The sequence below is a fragment of the Balaenoptera acutorostrata genome, chromosome 1, assembly GCF_949987535.1.
Source record: "Balaenoptera acutorostrata chromosome 1, mBalAcu1.1, whole genome shotgun sequence".
NCBI classification, from domain to species: domain Eukaryota; kingdom Metazoa; phylum Chordata; class Mammalia; order Artiodactyla; family Balaenopteridae; genus Balaenoptera; species Balaenoptera acutorostrata.
Window position 1 is genome coordinate 134,578,433 of NC_080064.1, and position 24,246 is coordinate 134,602,678.

General features: G+C 35.2%; 1 protein-coding gene across 4 annotated transcripts in view; it reads left to right on the top strand.

Moving 5' to 3' along the window:
* The window catches only part of RABGAP1L (RAB GTPase activating protein 1 like), a 706,627-nt gene that overhangs the window by 114,210 nt on the left and 568,171 nt on the right, over nt 1-24,246 (top strand). For all 4 annotated transcript variants that reach the window (XM_057545595.1, XM_057545598.1, XM_057545602.1 and 1 more), the window contains exons 9-10: nt 4,402-4,504; nt 7,534-7,700. In XM_057545595.1, the coding sequence (XP_057401578.1) occupies nt 4,402-4,504; nt 7,534-7,700 (270 nt within the window). The remainder of the gene's footprint in view (nt 1-4,401; nt 4,505-7,533; nt 7,701-24,246) is intronic.

Below are 24,246 nucleotides of genomic sequence, written 5' to 3' on the forward strand. Positions count from 1 at the left end.
AAACGTGAAAATGAATTAGCTATTGGTTCATCTCTCTTCCCTCGCTCTTTACAGCATATCAGTAATGCAAGTGGTTTTACTTAAGGCAGGACATAGCATTTTGGAGCCCTGAAAATTCTGTGAGGAGGTAGTTTCAGGGACATTAAACACTTATAAGCTCCTAGATCCTAATTAGTAATGATTTTTCAGAATTTAAAAGATTAAGATGAATCACTGGCAAAGATTTTTCTATTAAACCTAAGTTTAGATTATAGAGTTACAGACCTGGCATGAACTTCTGATCCGCCTTAGTCTTAGTGTCTTGCTTGTGGTGCAGCCCTCCACCTTTAAGAGTCCATATTGAAATCAAAGGACTTGTCAGCACTGAAGCTCCTGGAAAGAGCAGTGGGCTTACCTGTGCCACAAATAGTTGGTCAAGTTGGAGGGTTTATATGTACAATTATCAGCAATTGTTATTTGTTATTACCCAATGCTATTAATCTTCATGCTATCTTTAATACACGGTTATTGAGCTTTAGCTAGATTACATCTAATAAAAAGGAACTTGTTACCTTATAATGAAGACTATGGGACAGTTCTGGTTATTACAGGTTATACCTTTGTAATCACCTGAAATCATATTCCTTGTAACTTTGCCTAGTTAGTCTTAGTTCTGCCCTCTAGAGCCAGATGTTAATACTTTTTCTTCTATGACATCCAAATACGTGTACACTTTGAAAACAAATTTCACCTTGCACTTTATTCTGACAAACTTTAAAAGTGTTTAATTATATTTAATTTCAGAATTTGTGAGTCTTTTCTATTTGACTTGAATAATTTTTAAGCAATGCTGACTTTCTTCCCTGAATGCTAAATAAGCAAGATGAACTGAGACTTTTCTATAAATTTATAAATTTTGTTTAATATAAAATCTACATGAAAGAGAAAGTTATACTTATAAATGAAATATATTTTTTAGTCAAATAGCCAAATTACTTATATATATATTATACATAGTATGTAAACAAAATCATATATAAATAAAATTAGTTAGGTTTTTTTGTGGGTACAGATAACGGACTCTCAGTTTTCTCCCAGTAGTGAGTGAGAATAGTTTGGTGAAGATACTTGTAGTAGGAATAAGGAAATGAGAATTTTTAATTCATAGCATTGATACCTAGGAAAAGCCTAACAGGAATGTACCAAAAAGCTGAAAACTAGGTAGAGTCAGATTTCTTGGGACTGGAGCACAACTTAAAGTCCTATACGGCAGAAACTAACACAACATTGTAAAGCAATTATACTACAGTAAAGATGTTTAAAAAAAAAATCAAGTCACAGAAGACTAAAAACAATGTAATACCATTTTTATAAAAACTCAGAAGCAGGTAAAATAAAATAATATTAAAAAAAAAAAAAGTCCTAGAGATGCCACAGAAAGTTTGTGGATCTTCACAATTAACTATTTATTGACATTAGGCTAGTAGCTGGACTCACAGAAATAAAATTTACATTGTAATCCAATATACTTGTAATCTTTATGTATAAAAAAGCTAAAGTAAAATTTTTATGAAACAATTCTTAACCCTTACATGTGTGATGAAATCTGCAATTTTTTTCCTCTACTTGATTAAAAAGTCTGGTCATAATCCACTAAATTGATTTTATGATCCACAAATGGGTCACAAACTGCTGTTTGGAAATCATTAGCCTGTCAGCTCCATAAAGTCAGGACCATTTTGTTTTGTTTGCCTTGCTGGATACTCACAGGTATAGAGCATGACTCACAGTAGGCTCAAATTTGCTTAATGAATGGATGGATTAGCATGAACTTACATTTTTAATTTTTATTTTTTTGTGTTATCTCCTCCTTCTGATGCCACCTGTGTGCTTTACCCTGCTGTCTGCCTACTTGACCTCATAGCTTCAGCTTACTCATAACTTGACAGTAGTTCATTCATGGCTTAGTATGGATTAGTATGATTCTTCAGCTTACGTTTCCATTGCAAAGTGCCACATTCTCATTATATTTCCCAGTTTATTTTCTTAAGAAGAGGGCATCTGGTGGTTCCAGCCTGGCCTAGTTTGGGCAGAGGCTTTTGTTGTCCAGATGTCCTTTACCTGATGTCCCTGATCTTGTCAGCCTTCTTGGGAGAGCCGGGGCATGCAGAGAGTCAGGAAAGAACTCTAGAGCAAAGATTGTGACAGTATCTTCATAAGGGGATGGGAACAAGCCAGGGTATGTAATAGAAATGTCTAGTTCAATATCAAAAATGACTTGATGAAGAGAAACTTTTATTGAGGGCTTTTGACGTGTAAGACAGTATTATTGTGGTTGTATGTTGTGAGGACTAAAAAGAAATAAAAATATGCTTAATTTGGTTAGGCTGTTTTGGTTACAAGAAGCAAAGATTCACTTAGAGCACCTTAAAGGCAAAAGAGGTTATTGATCTTCGTGAAATTATACCTAAACCTGCAAAGTGGTCTCTGTCTGGTCTCTTCCTGTCTGCCTCTCCTCCTGCCATGGGCTTACTCTTTCTGTGAGACTCTTTATTGCTGCCCCTGTTCTCTCAACCTCTGGTGCTCCACCCCCCCTTCTGTCTTTCTGCACCTTCTCCTCTCTCCCCCTCCCTGCCTCCCTTCCTCCCTCCATTCCCCTCTTCTTTCCTTCTCTTCCCTCTTTCTCCCTCTCCTCCCCTTCTCCCTCCTTGCCCTTTTCTCTCCCTCCCTGCCTTTTCTCTGCCCTTCTCTTTCCTCCCCTTCAACTTGCCTCCTTTGTATCAGCCTTTGTTTTTTGACTACATGATTAATTATTTTTAAGGATTTTTTCGGTGTTTGTTTTCTCCATTTCTCTCTTAACACTTAGCAGTTTCCTAGTACTCTGCTGTTCTTTATATATTTTTCCCTACATTAAATTCTGTTATAACTTCGTTTTGTATGTGGCCTGACATCACCTGACTTCTTATCAAAACCTTTCAGCCCCGCTGCTAACTGCCCACTTTCCTTGGTATTTGTTAATTGAAAGAAAGAATTTGACTGGTCTAGCTCATTTTTTTGGGCTCAAGCATAGCACGAGCTCTTGTCCAGAAATGGACTGGATTTTTTTGGGTCAGGTGCTCATTCTTGTTCTGAACGTCTAATTAGACAGTAGAGAGAGAGAATAGGCTCATGGAAGGGAGTGAGGGAGAGAGAGAGAGAAAGATATGAATATATAAGTGTGTTGGAGTTACTGAGTGGGTTTCCTTTACATGGCCTTGAGTGTATTTCACCTCTGGAATTCAGGGTCCCTGCACTTAAGCTATACAATCTGATTAGTGAAATATCACGAGTACACTAGAAAAATGTACACAGTAATTGCCAAATGACTACAATAATTTCATAGGGATTCAGAGAAGCATCTGTGTGGGGGAAATATTGAAAACAAAGTTTTTTCTCTTTTAGTCTGACCCTTTTCGCACTCTCCGTTTATAATATAAGGAAATCGGTACAGAAAATTGAAAGTACTGCGGATAATACTCTTTTGCATGTGCACATATTTGTATGCATGTGCTGTTCTCCCACGGGACAACCTCTAAGCTCCCTCACACTGCATACACACACACACACACACACACACACACACACACACACACACACAACTACGTGTGGCCTTGCTTTCAAGGCCACATATAGTTGTGGAGTTGCTGCTTTAGCGAGAGTCAAGAGCTGGCTTGGTAAAAGTCTTAAGGAGTGGAGGAAATGAAGAAGAAGAGGAGAAGGAGAGAACAGAAGAAGGAGAATAAGTATGAGGGTAGAGGAAGATAGTTAATTACCTTGAGTGCTGATTACAAACCAGTATTAGTCTCCTGATGTTGATTTATGATTGTTAGAAAGTGTACCTATATCTGGCATATAGGCAATAAAAAGTATTAACTTTAAAGGTATTCCTTGTGATAAAGTACATTAATATTTTAAGAATATATTAAAAATTAGAATATTGGAAGAAAAATCCTGACTTATTTTCCTGTGATTAGCTATTAATTCAGTTTAACTATCTTCAGTGAGATCCGTACTATAGTTTTAATAGAAACTTCATATATCCTGTATGTGTAGGTATGTGAGATTTTGACAACCAGCCTAAGATAAAGTTAAATATAACTTCATACCAGTATTATGTTTTTGTGAGTCAGCATGTAAGGGTATACCTCCTTTTATCCAAGAGTATGTGTCTCTAAATAGAAACTCTGGAGAAAGCTGTAGGAGACTTTAATATTTAAAGAAATGCTTCTGTGGGATGAAAAAAATTTACAAAGAAAATAAGTCCCCTGTTTGTAAATTCAAATTTTAATAAATTGGATTGCTTAAAGTAAGATATACTTATAATTTAAAATGATGATTTTTTGATGTATATATTCTCAGTGATTCCTGTTTGAACTTTTATAGGAATCCATGGGAAAGAGCTATGATGGCAGAGCTTATGTTATCACCGGCATGTGGAACCCCAATGCACCAATATTTATGGCACTTAATGAAGAAACCCCAAAAGGTGAATTTTCTTAAAAAATTCCTTATTATTTACCTTAAAATTTACATTATGGACAGTATTGTTTTGCCATGTTTAAAAAAAGTCTGGTGCTCATTTTAAATGGAATTATTCTTGTTTTCATGCTTTATACATCTATGGGGAAAACCTCCACTATTCAAAAGAAAGCCCCCCCAATGATATGTGGATAAATTTTATTACATTATGTAGGAAAGTATTTGGGCTTTGTGTTTCATATGTCATTATAGAGTTGTTTTATTTAAGGGGGAAATGATGGAAGAATATGAAAGAAATAATGAAGCAAATTCTGGCATTTTCGCATATCTGATAACTATTTTAACTTATTTTCTCTATATTACAGATTACTTATATCTTTTCATTTACTATTATTCATTCCAGTCTTTTGACCTTTGGGAACTTAGTAATGTATATTTAGGATTTCATTTGTGGCAAATACTTTTTTCCAAGTTGTTTACCTTTTCATTTTGTTTAATATGTTAGTGTTGAACAGAATTTATAGATGGTAAGTAAGCTCATTTGTCATTTTTCCCATTGTATTTATTTTTATTCCTACTTTATCCAGATATCTGTTAATTGCCCATGTGTTTTTTTTTTTCCCCCTCCACCATCTGCCTTTAAACTAAAATTTAGTTTTATCTCATGAGTTATAATCTTCTACTAAATGCTATACTGTGATTCAACCAATAATTTATATTGAGAAAATAATGGATCAGCTTGTTTGATCTTTAGTTTTATATTATTTACTTTATACACACAATAGACTTTCGGTTAAAGACAGGAGCATTAGTGAATACTGATATGGAAATATAATATATTAATGAAGAACATTAAATGATAATTATTTTTGAATTTCCTTAATAAAAGTATTTACCAGTTCCATAAATTGCATGCATTTGATCACACATCAAGCTATTTCAAAATGAGGGCTAAAAGAGAGAAAAATAATGATGATTATGTAAAATTTAGCTTTTCATATATTAGGAATAAACAATTTTTACACCACAGTTTGTTATTTCTGGATACAGGCTTGTGAATACCAGTCTGTAAACTTCTTCCTTATAATCATTCAGAAAATCAACGTGAAAATGGAAAAAATAAGCCAGTTGATAATTTTGAAGTAAAATATAGAAATTTCAAATAATACCTTATAAAAGCACTTTTTACCTGTTCTTAACACATAGTTCAGTTTCATTTTGTATTTTAATACCTATTTGGTCCTCAATTAAAAATAATATATTTTAGGGACTTTCCTGGCGGTCCAGTGGTTAAGGCTCTGCCTTCCAATTCAGGGGGTGCAGGTTCGATCCCTGGTTGGGGAACTAAGATCCCACATGTTGTGCAGTGTGGCCCCAAAATAATAATAATAGTAAAAAAAAAAAAAAGAATTATATATTTTAAAAATACACATTTTAAAATTTATTTGTTCAATTAAAAGAAACTACATAGTACTATATTACAATAATATTCCAATACAAAAGATAATGTATTTTAAATTTAAAATCATTTCATATGCCACACAAAAATGTTGACCTAATTTCTTAAATTTTTAAATGGTGTTCTTGAAATTATAAATTACTCAGAGGAGTCATGAATCAAAACTACAAAAGCTGAAGCCCTGAGAGATGAAATGTCTTGGATCTTTTCACTACGTCAAGTTGTATATTGTATTCTGCGTTTTGTTATTTTCTCTAACCCCTCTACTTTACTCCCCTGAGACTTTATAAGGTCCTTAGGTCAAGTACAATGTCTAGAGAATCCTAGTTCATCTTGAATTGGCAGATAGAATGCTTGTATTTAGTACGAATGTAATACATTTTTTGTTGAGTTTAATGATGTTAATAGAAGTGTAGTTGATGAGTATAAATGTTGTATAATGGTTAAAAAGACACTATTGAAGGTTTCTTCTAATGGTAGGCTTGGTTATTTGAACTTTCCTTTAACTGAGAAATGAAAATGGTAGACAATATAAATTTTAAAAATACTTTAAAAATAATGAAATGACAAAATGATATGGAATAAACAAACCACAGTTTCAAAAACCCCAATGAATTTCAAGCAGGGTAAATAGAATAAAATGAAATCCATATTTCAACCTATCATAGCGAAACGGAAGAAAACCAATAGACACTGATCTAGAAAGTCTAGATTCAAATTAGAGGAAGGCTATGGTGAAGAAAACATTTTAAATAGTAACTGAAATTTTGACTGGTAACAGTATACTGTTGTCTAAAAGCACTTGCCAGGACTCTGATATATATTTTATGTATATAAAATATATATACATACTATAAATATGTAGTGTGTATATATACTCTCTATATGTAGAGAGAGTATATATGTGTATGTGTACTCTATATGTTATATATAGAGAGAGTATATATAGCGTATTTTATATGTTATATATAGAGTATATATATGAAAATTACACATGAGAGCTTTGGTCAATGATTTTCCTGATGGTTAATATGTATTATGGACAATGAGGGTACTGACAAATCTCTAGGGACTTCCCTTAAAGCATACAACATTGAAATATTAATAACATTTTCCCAAACAAATTTAACATAATGAAGGTTGAGCATCTCTTCTCATTTGACAGTCCTTTGCATGCAACTTATCAAACAGACCTAATAATTTCTAGTATCTCTTTTTATAAAATGAAAGGGCAGATCTTTGTGATTTTTCAGGTTTTTTTTTAAACCTGAAAGATAGTTTTAGTGTAAAAGACATTCTGAAATTTCTATTTTATTTATTTTATATTAAGGGCCTGATTTTGAGAAGGAAAAATTAAAGTTGTCAGAGGAGATTTGAGCAGTTGATTAAGGTGGGATCAGGAGTGTTGAGAAACATACTTGGGAAACTTGGTTACCTACTTAATCTAAGTGACAATAAAACATTTAAAATTAGACATAGCAGGTAACAGGAGTATAAAGAACCTTAGTCCTTTAACTTTGTTTTCTTAAATAAGTAATAATAAAGCCGGCATAAAACACAGAAAATTTCTACTGCAGATAAACGAGTGTACATGACTGTGGCGGTGGATATGGTAGTCACGGAAGTGGTGGAGCCTGTCCGCTTTCTCCTGGAGACAGTAGTACGCGTGTACCCTGCAAACGAGCGATTTTGGTATTTCAGCAGAAAGACTTTCACGGAGACTTTCTTCATGAGGTTGAAACAGGTAGGACCTTTTTGTTCTTTTCACATGATATGTTTTTTCCACCATTTTTTCTTTAATGCCAACATAATTTCTTAAATAGCAATAAAAAGCAATAGAATTCCTCAGATAATCAAATGATATTTAGAGTCAGCCAACAGAGTATTTGAAAAATCCATATGTAGGTAATGTCAGTTGAAAAAAAACAACTAGTAATAATTATGTAGAAATTTGTTTTAGAAACCTGTAATGTGTACCTATAAAGTATCAACATACTTAATAGAAATAACGAATCTATATCTAAAACAACTTTTCTTCCTTTTATATACAATTACATAAAACCAAAAAGAAAGGGCACAGAAACATCGTATCTTTATAAAGTAATAGTGAAAAAATTATGAAGTAATACATGACTAATTGTTATAGTTATTTCTACCTATATAATATTATGTGAAGGTGTTGTTTGACTTATTAGTAAGGTTATAAAATTATTTTAATATTAAATGAACAAAAGTAGGGTTTCTGTGAAGTTCTTAAATTAGGCAGTATAAGTAGGTAAAATACACTTTTTGTTATGTAATAAAGGAAGAAGGTAACAGTGAAAAATAATTTGAGTTCTAGTAGTGTCCATTTTATGAAATCAGAGTAAAATATTCTATTTGAGTGATGGAAATCCTTTTCATCCTGTTCAGTGCTCCCTCTCTCCCAAGTTTAAAAAAATGCTTGTTGCTTCATATACTATAATATGCAAAATGTAATGTGGTAAAAGCAAGCATCAGTTCAGTGAACAAATATAGAAGCCACTTAACCATTTTCATATTAAAAAAAAACTTGTCATTGCTCAGTTAGGCTTCATATATTAGATGCTTTGAAATTGTTGTGGTTTTCATCTTTCATAAAATTATTAGAGCTGTGGTTTGACACAGCTTTTATTACTGTGTAGACTGTTTTTTTCTTTTAGTTTTTGTAGCATATTCTGATGAAGATAATATGAACAATATTTAAAATTTTAGTGTCCTGAGCCTATTTTCATATTTTATTCTGAGATATTTTTCTCCCTTCCTTCTTTCTTTCTTTTCTTTTCTTTTTTCTTTTTTTGGTAGCTTAATTGTTAATGACTATCAAAGAATTCATTTGTCATTTTGAGCCAAAGGATTATTCAGAGTTGCATAAGAGTGAATAAAGGAGCTGTATACAAAGTGGTTGTCATCATTCTAGTGACAATTAATAAATTATTATGCTGTGAATTTTTCTTCCTTGAGACTTGATAAAAAGTTAGCTTCCCCCTCCCGCCCTGCCCCCCCAAATTAGCTTTTTCTATATATATATATATATGGCAAGATAAACAAGAGTACTGGAATTTATATATTTATATAAATTTCAAGAATATATATATTAGAGTGGATTTTTATTATTAAATGTTATTTTCGTATTTTTAAAACTACTGATGTTGAGTGACTGAGTGGTAAGTACCATGAGTTAAGAATTTCTTAGTACTAAAACATTAAAAATACTATTTGAGGCCATTTCATGTGAAATAAAAAGATTAAATTAGATTCACTTGTAATATTCAGCTCCAATAAATGTGAGACTGATTTAAATGAATATCAGATAAGAACATGGTTTTTAACTTTAGTGGTATAATTTAATTTCTTCAGTAGATATTGTGTTGTTCTGTTTATTATTATTTTTATTTCTTCTTGAGTCATTTTTGGTGATTTGTGTCTTTCAAGGAATCTTCAGTTTAATCAAGGATATTTAATTTATTGCTTAAAATATTACCTTTTTATTTTTAATGTTTTTAGGATCTGTAGGATCTGCTTTTATTTCTGATATTGGTAATTTATATATTCTCTCTTGTTTTTTGTTTTATCAGCCTAGCTAGAGGTCTATTAATTTTACTGATTTTATTCCCCCCCAAAGAACCAGATTTTGGGTTCATTGATTTCCCTATTGTTTTTCTGTTTTATCTTCTGTTGATTCCTTTTGCTTTCTTTTTTATTTCCTTTTTTTTTTCTGCTTTGGATTTAACTTGTTTTTCTAGCTTCTTCACATGAAGATTATATCACTGATTTTTTTAAAAAACTTTTTTTCCTAATATCTTTTAATTTTTAAGGTTATAACTTTCCCTCTAACTTCTCAGAGTTGTTACAAGAAAACTCTTGTTTCCTTTACTACTATTCACACCACTTCATTTCTGACACCAGATGGGTGAGTGTTTTTCCTATAGCAATTAATTCTCCAATTGGACACCAATTGGATGGCCTACAATACAATTATGACACTAACTACCTGGAGTAGGCACAGACCCCACAGGTTAAGGGCTCAGTTCCACTAGACTGTGCCCTTCTTCCTTACTTCAGACACCAGTTGCAGGTCCAGGTTGTCACCTGTGTTTCTGACCAACCAGCTATAACTTGGAGGTTCCCACAACCTCCTCCTCAGGTTTGATAATTTGCTAGAATGACTCACAGAACTCAGGAAAACAGTTTACTTAGTAGATTACCAGTTTATTATAAAAGGATACAGCTCTAGAACAGCCAGCTAGAAGAGATGCACAGGGCAAGGTATGGGGGAAGGTGTATGGAGTTTCCATGCCCTTTACAGGCTCGCCACCCTCTCAGTACCTCCATGTGTTCACCAACCCAGAAGTTCTCTGAACACCTAAGTTAGGGTTTTTTATGGATGCTTCATTCTGTAGGCACAATTGAGTAAATCACTGGCTATTAGTGATTAACTCAAGTACCAGCTCCTTCCCCTTTCCTGGAGGTTGGGGGAGTGGGGCTGAAAGTTCCAACCTTCTATCATGTGATTGATTCCTCTAGCATCCATCTTCCCCATCCCCCTGTATCCTCAGGGGCTTTCCAAAAGTCACCGCATTAACATAAATTCAAGTGTGTTTGAAAGAAGCTCATTAGGAATAACAAAAGATGCTCCTTTTACCTTTATTGCTCTGGAACTATTTCAGAAATGGGATAAAAACCAAATATTATAACAGAAGATGTTTCTTTCGCCTTTATTGCTATGTCACTGTTTCAGGAGCCAGGATGAATACCAAAATATATATTTCTTATTATATCACAGTATCACAGTTGTCATGATGAATAAATATGAATTCATGTACGGCCCTTTAAGACAGTGCTTGTCACCTGGTGCATGTTCAATAAATGTTAGCTATTATTGTTTTTATTAATGTTAATTAATACTTGTTTGTCTTCTATCTAGTCTCTATTCTTTTTGGGCAGAATCCTTTGTTTCTTAAGCCTAAAATAAATGAATGAATAAATGAACCAATAAATGAATAACTAACTCTGGTAGAAAGGTCAGGATTTTGGAGTGTGGTAAGGCAGAGGAGGGCATTTCAGTCAGAGACAAGAGTTGAGTCAGGTCATAGAACTCTGATGTAACATGATATGTTCAAGTTCTGTAGGAAATTAGATATTGCCGAAGCATCAGTGGGCATGGTGGGTCATTATTCTGAATAGGTAGGTCAGTACCATGCTTAGTCCTTTATCCTCAGGTTGGGAGAATTTTAAGCTGTGAATGACACTATATTTATAATTGGGAAAGGTCACTCTGACAGCAATGAAAAAGATATTGATATTGGAGGCAATAAATATGAAGTAAGAAGGCTATTGTGGCCAAGATGAGAAATGATGGCGTGAAGAAAGGCGGTGGCAGTGGGGATAGTAGAAAAGATGAATTTGAGAGGCCTTAGGGAAGTAAGAATCAAGATCTGGTGTTTGATGTGACGTGAGGTTGAGGGAAAACAAGGGATCTAGGATTACTTTCAGGTGGCTGGGTGGTTGTTGATCCTTTTGATTGAGATGTTACGGATTCCAAGCTTGCTCTGCTTGCTGCAATGAATCGGGGACGAGGTGTTGAGGCAAGGAATACGACTTTATTCAGAAAGCCAGCAGACGGAGAAGATGCCAGGCTAGTGTCTCTGATAAACCATCTTATCGGGGTTTGGATGCCAGCTTCTTTTATAGCACAGAGAGGGGGAGGAGATGAGTAAGTAAAGTCAAAAGGCCGTAAGTTTTGCAAATACCCCTGTGGAATGGCCAGCCTCATGAGGGGATGTGTTAATTTCTTCTTCTTTCTTGAGACATCCACAGGTGGGTGGGGTGAGGTTGTCTCCCTGTGAACTGAACAGAGGCACTTTAGTTTAACATTCAGGCAGAGGGGCAGGTTTCCCTGAGGCAGGCCATTATGTATGATTATAATAACAAAAGCAACAATAAGCAAAGGTTAAAGTCAAAGAAACAGATCGAACCTGGAGTCTGATTTAGCTTTTCCCAGTTACAGAAATAGACTTTCAAGGAGAAATGTTTCGAGGCTCATGAGGAAAGCTAGCGGAGTTTCAGATATGCTGAATTTCACATTTCTGTGGAACTATTAGGTTTAGTAAGCAGTTGGATATTTGTATCCTAAGCTTGGGAAATAAAGATTTTAAAAGTGGTTAAAGCTTGAGAATTGTGACTAGGAGTAGGTAAATTACCCTGTGGCCAAGTGTTGAATGGGGAGACATTGAAAAGATTGGTATAGGAAGAGGATTGAGCCAAGTGAATGTAGAAGGATAAGCACAGATCTAGGGTTAAAATCACTAGAGCATGAGGCCAGGAAAGGTGAGGGAGGAAACTGTTTCCAGCAGGAGAGAATGCCTGCAGCATTAGGTACTTCAGGAAGGTTAGCTAAGGATTTGATTGGTAAATAAGAGACAAAGATCTTAGACTGTAAAACTTGGACAATTTCAGAGGAGTAATGGGGCAGAAGTTAGACTGCAGTTGATTGAGGCTTGAATGGGAGACAAAATGTCATAATTCACCTCTGCAACTGGGAACAAAAGAGAAGCTGGGTACAAATCCAAAGTATTAGGGTACACTTTATTTTATATACAACTTTTATATACAAAGTTAGAATTTTAGAAAATTCAGTCTCTCTTTCTATTTTTCCTGGGTTTGGAAGTCAAACCCTCTGCTAGTGATTTTGCTGAATGAATACCCATCAAAATATGGAGTCAAGTGCTGAAAACCTTTTGTTGCCAACATTTAGAGGAATGCCATAGCAGATATTTTGAAAGTGAACTAATTTCTTTTTTCAGAAGTAGTATAGTTAAGATATTATGTACAAACTGGCAACTAGTAGATAAAAAAGTTCTGGAGGTCTAATGCACAGCTTAGTGATTGTAGTCAGCAGTCTAGTGTGCCCTTTTTCCATGGATTCCTCAAGGGTGGATTCAGTCAACCATTAATCAGTCTGTGGATCAGTCCATGGATCAGTTCCTGGTTGGTTGAATCTGTGGATGCAGAACCTGCAGATACATAGGGCCAACTGTACTATGTCATTTTATATAAGGGACACAAGCATCCGTAGATTTTTGTGTCCATGGAGGGGTCCTGAATCCAATCTTTCCATAGATAGCAAGGAATGACTGTACTGTATTATAAATTTTAAAGTTGCTAATAGACTAGATCATAATTGTTCTCACCACAAGAAAGAAATGATAAAGATGTGACATGATAGAGGTGTTAGCTAATGCTACAGTGGTAATCGTATTGCAGTATATAAATGTATCAACACGTTGTACACTTTACACAATGTTATATGTCAGTTATATCTCAATAAAAAAGAAATTATGCATCACTTGATATTTTCTTTCTTTAAAAATTTATTAATTCATGGGAGGACTTTCAAAACAGCTGAAAGCAAAATTAGAATTTTGGAAGGTTCTGCTGCTTCAAATTTTATGTGCTTATTATTCTGTCATTTCAAAGTGATTTTTTAAATGACAGTTTTGAAGTACCCCAAAATAGAATTCATATTGAAGATACTCATAACTTTAAACTATAGTGACATCACCTGTTGCTACACTAATAAATTGCCGAAGAAGTAATTTGATGAATTATTATTTCTTCCTTTTCCTATTACTGAAAATAAATGCTGTGAGTCCCATCATAAGATGTTTATTGGCAGGATTCTTTGATAGGAAAGTTATAACCTTTGTAGTAGTGTTTTTGTTTTGTTTTGTTTTGTTTTATAATTTTTAAAATCATAGAATAATTTTATATTCTTCTGGTTGTATTTTGTCTAAAGAATGATAAGACATTTAGGTGTTACCACTTACTTTCAGATTTGCTTTGTATTGTACTATACAGTGTATCTTACTATGAGACTACATCAAAGGAAATAAAATTGAATAAAGCAGTATTTCATTCTGGGTACTGAAATGAGAATAGGTCGGTTATTATAGGCCTTCATTGAAAACTTGAGGAGTTATTAGTTGATTGAAAAGGATTTATTCTGAAAAATTAGTATTTAAAGATTTGAAATGGTAAGCCAGAAAGGAGAGAATCCTTATGTACATATACTCTTTTGCAATGCATTTAAAAAGTAATATGCCAGTTGTTAAGAAAAGCAAGATGGCAAGCACAGTGACTTGGGATCCTTTCATTAAGTGTTAGCATTCCTTTCCCTTGTCTTTCATTTGTGGAGTTTAAGAAATTACACATTACTACATTACCAAGTGGCCTATTAGTGAGGAATAAATGATCCTCATATCTAAAGACTTTTAGTGTGTTGAAGGTTTAATAAATAAAACAAAAGGCTTATCACCTGGAGAAAAATGTGACAAGGAAGAGCTACTTGGGCATGATGGGGAAGTAGCAACCTAATTGATATTTAATAATGAAATTTTGCTTATTTCATAGTCAGATATACTTACTTTAGGTCCAGATAATATTCTTGTACTTAAGACTATGGTCTTACTCTTAAAATACTACTTGTTTGAAATTTTGAAATGAAATTATTTTTTATGGACAGAAGTACCTGCTTTTGTTCACAGTAATGGTGTGCAACATTTTTAGCTGTGTTGTTCTTCATAAAAATATTTTCTACTTTTTGCTTGTGCCAAAATGTAGTAAAAATTGATAACAGCAGTTATGTTAGGCATAAAAGAGTAGAAGCATATGGAGATGGGAGCTTGGAAAATGCAACACTTAACTTCATTGAACTCAGTGATCTTTTATTTTATAAATTAGGCATTTATGAATACTATAGAGTTTCAAGAAAAATAGGAGCAGATTTAGCTGCTTAGATGAAGTTAGTGTAAAATAGAGTTCAGTTGTCAAGGGGTCAGCTGAGTCAGCAGCATTGAAAACATGTAGGGGGTGGTTCTTGAATTCTTGCTTAATTTGGGGATGTGTGATAAACTACAAAGAACAATTTGAGGCAATTGAGAAAAAACAGTGTTATGAAGAAAGAAATGCTTATATAATATTCATTTTAAAGATACTCTTAACAAATGTTGTTTACATTAGATTAGTTTAGGAAATCCAGAACATTTTGAGGCCAGCACAACATGTTTTAGTGTAGATTGACATTTCTTCAGATACAAAGCACATGTTGTAGAATTAGTAAGGTTTAAATAATTTAAATAATTTCTATTAGCATATCTGATTATCATGATGAACAAATTTTCTGAAAAAAAAATGTGTTGCTGCTTATTATGGAGATTTTTAAACTCTAATAATAATAAAAAATTAAGTTATGTTTAGTTATTGGAGCATCTGGCCTAAAAAGACATAGTGAAATTTACATTTGATTGAGAAGGAATCACCTATTCCAGTTTAGATACGTAGTGTATGTGGGTTAATAGTATTCCTGAATTTTTTTTTCATCTCTAAAATTGTATGCCATTTGAATTAGTGAATTATATAAACAGTTTTTAGCACAAATAATTCCATGACTGTTGTAGTCAAGTTAATTCAAAGTTAATTTATAATATCTATTGTAGTGGCACAGCAAGGATAAGATATTTAAAATACAACCTTATCCCCAAAGGAACTTTGTGTCACCTCCTATTAATAAGGAAATATATAAAGAGTACCATTTTACAAGGAGGGTTATGGTAAATACTAGGTGAAAATAATGTACAGAATGCTGTGGGGTTTAGAAAAAGGAGGGACAATAGTAGTAGAATGACACAAAGTGGTGGTTAAAAGGAGTTCCTTTGAGGGTATATGTGAGTCGTTTTCTGTGATCACAGCACAGAGGGAATATTGTAGGGGTGGAAAAAATTTCCCTTCTTCCCTTTTAGATTCTTTGGCTTATCTAATATTTAAATAAATATAAGACAGATTAACAGGAGGAAAATTTAATTATGTACATATGGGAGCACCATAAAGATATGAAGACACAAAAGGTTGCTGGTAATTGAAACTTATATACCATCCTGAGCCAAAGAAAGGGGAGGGATCTATGGATACAAAGGGGAGGAAGGCCATTCACAAGAAGGGACAGATGTTTGGAAAACAAAGGTTGCCCTATTATACAGCTAAGTTTCTTAGGTAAAAAGGTATCTCTGGTAATAGCTCTCTTCCTTTGCTCTGTAAATTTAGGCAATTGAGGGAGAGGTAAAAGAGCTTTCCTGAATCTGCTAGGTTTTGATTGCCTTTAGCTCAAAATAGTAATCCTTATGCTTGTCACTGAACTCATGTTTGGCTGCTCGCCGCTCGCTGCTCGAAAGCCAGTACTCATGTGAAAGCCAATACTCGTTGTTTAGAAAGGAAAGGTTGCTTTATTCAGGAGGCCGGCAACCTGGGGAGAAGGCAGACTCATGTCCAAGAACCAATTCCTAAGATTCTGCTTGACCATGAAAGTTTTTTAAAGGGAGAAAGGGGAAGTTAATCGCATTTAATCATTTGGGGAGGGGATCAGAGTCTGTGTTATCTTCCACTGTGTCCAGACTTTCTTCTCATTGGTTGGTGGTGAGGTAACAGGGTGGTGTTCCAGGAATCTGGTGCTCTACCTGGGTGGGTGGGGGGGCTTAGTTCCTGCAGAAGAACTCAAAGATATGTTGTTATGTATATTCCTTGAGCAAGAACCACGTCTCTGTCCTATGCTGCACTGTTGTTTCTTGACTGTTCCTCATTTCTTTCTGCATTCCCACCCTTCCCTAATTAGTAACTGTTTGAATCTTCCCTTTGGTACTCAGGGAAGATCTGGGAGGCTGAATGAAGCTCATTTCCTACAAACAAGAAATGGGGAACACGGAAAGGATTTGTACCCTAGAGCAGCAGTCCCCAACCTTTTTGGGACCCAGGACCGGTTTCTTTGAAGACAATTTTTCCACGGACCGGGGTGGGGGTGGGTGATGGTTCAGGCGGTAATGAAAGCGATGGGGAGCGATGGGGAGTGGCAGAGGAAGCTTCGCTCACTCACCCACTGCTCACCTCCTGCTGTGCGGCCCGGCTCCTGACAGGCTGCGGACTAGTACAGGGATTGGAGACTCCTGCCCTAGAGCGCCCCATAGGGTCCTGCTTGGTTTCATGCTAATGTGGCATATTTTGGGGTGACAAATTCTGCTCCCCTGCAGTATATTTTAGCATGTAAGATACTGTCTGTGCTATCACTTTGTAGACTGTAAAGTGACACAAAGGGGTAACCCCAAATATTAATGATTTGATTCTGATAGTAGGCATGAGGCTAGTTCCCCATTCTGTCATTTGGTAGTTGTGTCCATGAGCTTCAACTTCTTCATGTGTAAAATGCAGGTAAAAATAATACCTACCATGTAGCGTTGTTTGCTCATTTACTTATTAATTAAATAAACATTTATTAAGTGCCTGCTCTGACAGATCTCTATTGTAGACATTGGGGATATAGTGGTAAATGCTGCAGATGAAGTCCCTGCTTCATGAAGCTTACATTCTATGTATGGAGGATACATGGAGGGGACAGACAGGCAGGCAAACAAATGGCAAGATAGCAGATAGTAACAGAGTGCTATGATGACTTGGTGGATATTGGGTGGTCAAGGAAGGCCTCTGTAAGAAAGTGTCATTTAAATGTCTGGGGTCTGAGTGACAAGAGGGGACTTACCAAATGAAGATCCAGGGAAAAAGACCTTTCAAGGGATGAGCTTGGGTTGTTGCCAGGATTGAATGCTTGCTATCCTTATTGTTATTAACATAATTATTTGCCCAGAAAGATTTCTAGAAGAGCACTAGAATAGGATATGGAAGCCACTTTTGCTTCTTAGTTATTCTGCATATTGTACCACAGGTTAGACATCTCATGCCTCAAAGTGTTATATCATTTAACAGCACAAAACAGTAACCAGAAGTAACACTCCTATAGCACTTACTATGTGCTGAGTACTGTTCCAAGTACTTTACCTGTTTTTTTGGGGTTTTTTTTTTGTGTCTGCTAGGAATAAAATTTACCTTCAGAGAAGAGAAGTCTCATGAAACAGGAGAGAAGGGTGTTAGGGTGGAAGAAATTTTCCTCTACTCTTTTAGGTTCTTCTGGCTGGCCTAAGAATTACATTGACATGAGATAGATTAACAGGAGAAAATCAAACAAAAGTTTTGTAACATGTATACATGGTAGAGACCCAGGAAAACTGAGTAATTCTCCAAAATGGCTGAAGCCCTTCCTTCAATACCATCTTCAGTTGAAGACAAAAGAGGATGTTGGGGGTAGTGTTTTGGAACTTCAAAGGGAAAAAAGGCAGTTCGCATGGAGATGGAAAAGCAAATATTTGGTAAATAGATGTTTGCTGGGCCATGCAGAGACAGTGGGACACAGAATGGACTGTGACCTCTAGGCCCTGCTGAGTTTCCCCCAGCACACCTAGCCCATATCCTTTGCAGACATCTCTTATTGCAGCTCTGTTCCACGAACAGGCCCTCTATCTAAATTTAGGCAGTTAGGGGGAAGGTCAAAGATTTTTCCTGAGTCTTTTTGGCCTTGATTTGTTCCATCTCTAAATAATTTCCATGCCAAAGAGACATTTTGGGGTGGCAAATTTTGCTCCCCTACAAGGGGAAGTTACAGAGAAATGAGAGGCAGAGTCATAATGTCCAAGAGACCTAAAGTAAAACTGGAGGTCAAGTGTTAAGGGGGAGGAGAAGCTTCTCTCTTGACAAGTCTGTTCTCCAAAGGCCATCATCCTGTTTTGTGTTTTCAGTCAAGAGATAGTTTAGAGGGAGGAGGCTTGTCTGAAGAAAAGGGTAGGTTTTAGGGAATGACAAAAGTTCATCACAGTCTTATCTGCTCTCAGAAGCTCCTGTGGCTTGGCCCTTAATAGCGGAAAGTGAGCCACCTCTTGTTTCCTCTCTAGGAGAGCATGAGCCAGGCTGGAAGTAGAAGTAGCTGCCCTTTCTTAGATCCTTTTTCCTAGCACAGGCCTCATTTAGGCTTTTTATGGGCTCTGGGCTAAATATAGGTTTAATGTTAAAATAACTTTTTTTTTTGTCCTCCTCCCAAATCTCTTCTTTGCTTTCAGGTGCCTTAACATTCCTTTCAGTTGGAGGCAAAGTCTTTTATCAGTTATTAGAGTTAAAAAGCATAAAAGGAAAATTCCCTTTTGAAGATGCATGTTGATTTGAACCTATTTAAATCAAAGTATAATCAGTTGGAATGGATAAATTGGGAATTTGGGATTAGCAGATACGCACTACTATATAAATTAGATAAAAACAAGGACCTACTGTATAGCACAGGGAACTATATTCAATATCTTGTAATAATGTATAATGGAAAGAAATCTGGAGAAGAATATATATATATATATATATATATATATATATATATATATATATATACACACACACACACACATATACACACATGCATATAAAACTGAATCACTTTGCTGTATACCTGAAACATTGTAAATCAACTATACTTCAATTGAAAAAAAAAAAGTATAATCAGTAAATTACCAAGAGTAACTATGTGAGGTGAAGGATGTTATTGTGGTAATTATTTTGCAATATATATTGATATAGTGTATCAGATCATTATGCTGTACACCTTAAACTTGGTGCATTCTTTCTAAGTTGTCCAATTAATATGCATAGGGCCATTTGCAGTATTTATTTATTATCCATTTGATGTCATGGGGTCTGTAGTGATATCCACTCTTTTGTTCCTGGTATTGGTAATTTGTATCTTCTTTCTTTTTCGCTTTGTGAATTTAGCTAGAGGTTTATCAATTTATTGGTCTTTGTAAAGAACTACCTTTTGGTTTCATTGATTTTTAATTTTTTCTGCCCCCGGTTTTATTGATTTGTGCTCTTATCTTTATTTTCTCACTTCTGCTAGTTTTAGATTATTTTGCACTTCTTTTCCGAGTTTCTTAAGGTGGAAGTTTAGGTTATTGAGTTTTGGATGCCTCACTTGAAATACTTATAAGCATTTATAGCTCTGAATCTCCCTATGTACACTGTTTAGATGTATCCCACTAATTTTGATTTACTGTATTTTTGTTCAGTTCAAAATATTTTCTAATTTGAGCCTTCCTCTTTGGCTTAGATCCATGGAGTATTTAGAAGTGTGTTATTTTATTCCCAAGTATTTGGGGATTTTTCAGATGTATTTCTGTTGTTGATTTCCAGTTTACTTGTATCACGGTCACTAAACATATTATTTCACATTTAAAAATTTTCTTAAAGTTTGTTTTATAATCCAGGAAATGGTTTGTTTTGGTGAATGTTCCATGTGCATTTGAAAAGAATGTGTACTCTGCTGTTATTCAGTGGAGTGGTATATAAATATCAGATCCTGCTGTTGATGGTGTTCAGTTCTTCTATAACATTGCTGAATTTTTGTAAACTTCTTTTCATTACTGTGAGAGGAATGTTCACGTCTCCAATTATAAATGTGAATTGGTTCATCTCCTTTCATTTCTATGAATTTTTTGCTTCATATATTTGAGAGCCTGTTGTTAGGTGCATACACTTACAGGATTCTTACGTGTTCTTGTTGGATTCATCCTTTTAACATGGTGCAGTGTCCTTCTTTATACGTAGTGATTTTTTTTTCTTGCTTGGTAGTCTGCTTTGTCTTTTATTAATATAGTCTCTTCAGCTTTCTTTTGATTAGTGTTTTCGTGGTATGTCTTCTAAGCTCTTCAACTTGCCTATGTCACTATATTTAAAGTGGGTTTTTTTGTAGACAGAAAATAGTTTTCTTTTTTTAAGCATAATCTGAGAATTTTGTTTTTTAATTGTTTAGGCAGTTTATATTTAACATAAATATTGATATGTTTAAGTTTACCATTTTATTATTTGTTTCCTACTTGTTTCTTATTTTACATTTCTTTATTTCTCCTTTGCTGTCATCTTTTGGATTATTTGAACAGTTAGTATTTCATTTTTATTATATTTCTTTATATAATTATTTTAGTGGTTGCTCTAGGGTTTGAGGTCTTTGTTTCTTAAATATAACAGAAATGCAATAAAAATTTGGTTGGTTTAAACGTCACCACTTAACTTTTCATGGCTGTCTTCTTTTTTTTTTTCTATGTTTAATGTAGTAGACAGTTTTACATTTCATTATTTGCTAAATGATTTGAAAAAGCACCCGAAATTTGATTTATGGTTCAAAAGTAATTCTTGAAAACAGTGAATAATTAAAGTAGTTTTATTTTTATAATTTAAATGGATTACAGTACAGGTAGATATTAGAGATATTATTTCTCTATCTATGCCTATATTATTCTTTTTTTTTGATTTTTAGAATTTTATTTATTTTTTTATACAGCAGGTACTCATTAGTTATCCATTTTACACACATCAGTGTATACATGTCAATCCTAATCGCCCAATTCATCACACCACCACCCCACCCCCACCCCCCCTCCACTTTTCCCCCTTGGTGTCCATATGTCTGTTCTCTACATCTGTGTCTCTATTTCTGCCCTGCAAACCAGTTCATCTGTACCATTTTTCTAGATTCCACATATATGCATTAATATACGATATTTGGTTTTTTCTCTTTCTGACTTACTTCACTCTGTATGAGAGTCTCTAGATGCATCCACATCTCTACAAATGACCCAGTTTCATTCCATTTTATGGCTGAGTCATATTCCACTGTATATATGTACCACATCTTCTTTATCCATTCGTATGTTGATGGGCATTTAGGTTGCTTCCATGTCTTGGCTATTGTAAATAGTGCTGCAGTGAACATTGGGGTACATATGTCCTTTTGAATTATGGTTTTCTCTGGGTATATGCCCAGTAGTTGGATTGCTGGGTCGTATGGTAATTCTATTTTTAGTTTTTTAAGGAACCTCCATACTGTTCTCCATAGTGGCTGTATCAATTTACATTCCCACCAATAGTGAAAGAGGGTTCCCTTTTCTCCACACCCTCTCCAGCATTTGTTGTTTGTAGATTTTCTGATGATGCCCATTCTAACTGGTGTGAGGTGATACCTCATTGTAGTTTTGATTTACATTTCTCTAATAATTAGTGATGTTGAGCAGCTTTTCATGTGCTTCTTGGCCATCTGTATGTCTTCTTCGGAGAAATGTCTATTTAGGTCTTCTGCCCATTTTTGGATTGGGTTGTTTGTATTTTTTAACATTGAGCTGCATGAGCTATTTATATATTTTGGAGATTAATCCATTTATTATTTCCATTACTCTAGGAGGTGGATCAAAAAAGATCTTGCTGTGATTTATGTCAAAGAGTGTTCTTCCTATGTTTTCCTCTAAGAGTTTTATAGTGTCCGGTCTTACATTTAGGTCTCGAATCCATTTCGAGTTTATTTTTGTGTATGGTGTTAGGGAGTGTTCTAATTTCATTCTTTTCCATGTAGCTGTCCAGTTTTCCCAGCACCACTTATTGAAGAGGCTGTCTTTTCTCCATTGTATATCCTTGCCTCCTTTGTCATAGATTAGTTGACCATATGTGCGTGGGTTTATCTCTGGGCTTTCTATCCTGTTCCATTGATCTATATTTCTATTTTTGTGCCAGTACCATATTGTCCTTTTTTTTTTTTTTTTTCCACACACACACACTGTATTTTATTTTTACAAGAGATAAATAGACTGACACCAAGCATTGTACATGGATGACCACAACAAAAGCAACAATGATTGCAATTACCAAACATGAAACACACTCATACTATGTCATAATATTGACATTCAGTCCAGTAATCCTCCACTGTAACAGCTCCTTTACTTTGCAGTGAAAATTGATTTGTATATTCTTTGCCTCTGAGTCCTTGTGGGATTTTTTTTTTTTTAATTCAGACAGAAAGTCACAAAAATTATACTCATCCTCATCAGTTCACTCAGTCCCATGTAATTAATTTTTTTTTTCATCTTGATCTTTTGTTAGCACTTTTATGAGTTCATCAGTTTTTCATTAGAGTTCTGAAAATGCTTATTCATTCAGTTCAGCAGTACAGTCAGTTACCAGAAACCTGTACTTGTCAGAGTCTTTTTTTTTTTTTTTTTTAATGTTCCTTTACGTGCTAAGGGGTATCTAGGGAGTGGGCTAGGTTTAATAACGACCCTAACCCTAACGCATACCCTAACCCTAACCCCTACCCTAACCCTAACGCGTACCCTAATCCGAACCTGTACCCTAAACCGAGCCCTAACCATAACCCTAACCCTAACCCTAACCCTAACCCATACCCTACGCCCTACCCGAACCCCTCCCCGAACCCGTACCCTAAGCCGTACCCTAACCCTCACCCTAACCCTAACCCTAACCCTAAGCTACCCTTGACTGCTTCTGCCTCCAATAGATTTCCTAAGCACTAGTGTTTTAAGGAACAGGTTAAAAAGAGAATCCTAATGTAATTTCTTGACAATGGGTGTGTTCCTTATCTTCTCCTAGTGTCTAAACTCTTCTCCATGGCTGGACCCCCTAATAATATTTCTTTACGTGCTAAGGGGTATCTAGAGAGTGGGATAGGTTTAATAAGGACCCTAACCCTAATGCGTAACCTAACCCTAACCCCTACCCTAACCCTAACGCGTACCCTAATCCTAACCCGTACCCTAAACCGAGCCCTAACCTTAACACTAATCCTAACCCTAACCCTAACCCATACCCTACGCCCTACCCGAACCCCTCCGTGAACCCGTACCCTAAGCCGTACCCTAACCCTCACCCTAACCCTAACCCTAACCCTAATCTACCCTTGACTGCTTCTGCCTCCAATAGATTTCCTAAGCACTAGTGTTTTAAGGAACAGGTTAAAAAGAGAATCCTAATGTGATTTCCTGATAATGGGTGTGTTCCTTATCTTATCCTAATGTCTAAACTCTTCTCCATGGCTGGACCCCCAAATAATATTCCTTTACGTGCTAAGGGGTATCTAGAGAGTGGGGTAGGTTTAGTAACTACCCTCACCCTAACGCGTACCCTAACCCTAACCCCTACCCTAACCCTAACGCGTACCCTAATCCTAACCCGTACACTAAACCGAGCCCTAACCCTAACACTAACCCTAACCCTAACCCTAACCCATACCCTACGCCATACCCAAACCCCTCCCCGAACCCGTACCCTAAGCCGTACCCTAACCCTCACCCTAACCCTAACCCTAACCCTAAGCTACCCTTGACAGCCTCTGCCTCCAATAGATTTCCTAAGCACTAGTGTTTTAAGAAACAGGTTAAAAAGAGAATCCTAATGTGATTTCTTTTTTTTTTTTTTTTTTTTTTTTTTTTCCACACACACACACTGTATTTTATTTTTACAAGAGATAGATAGACTGACACCAAGCATTGTACATGGATGACCACAACAAA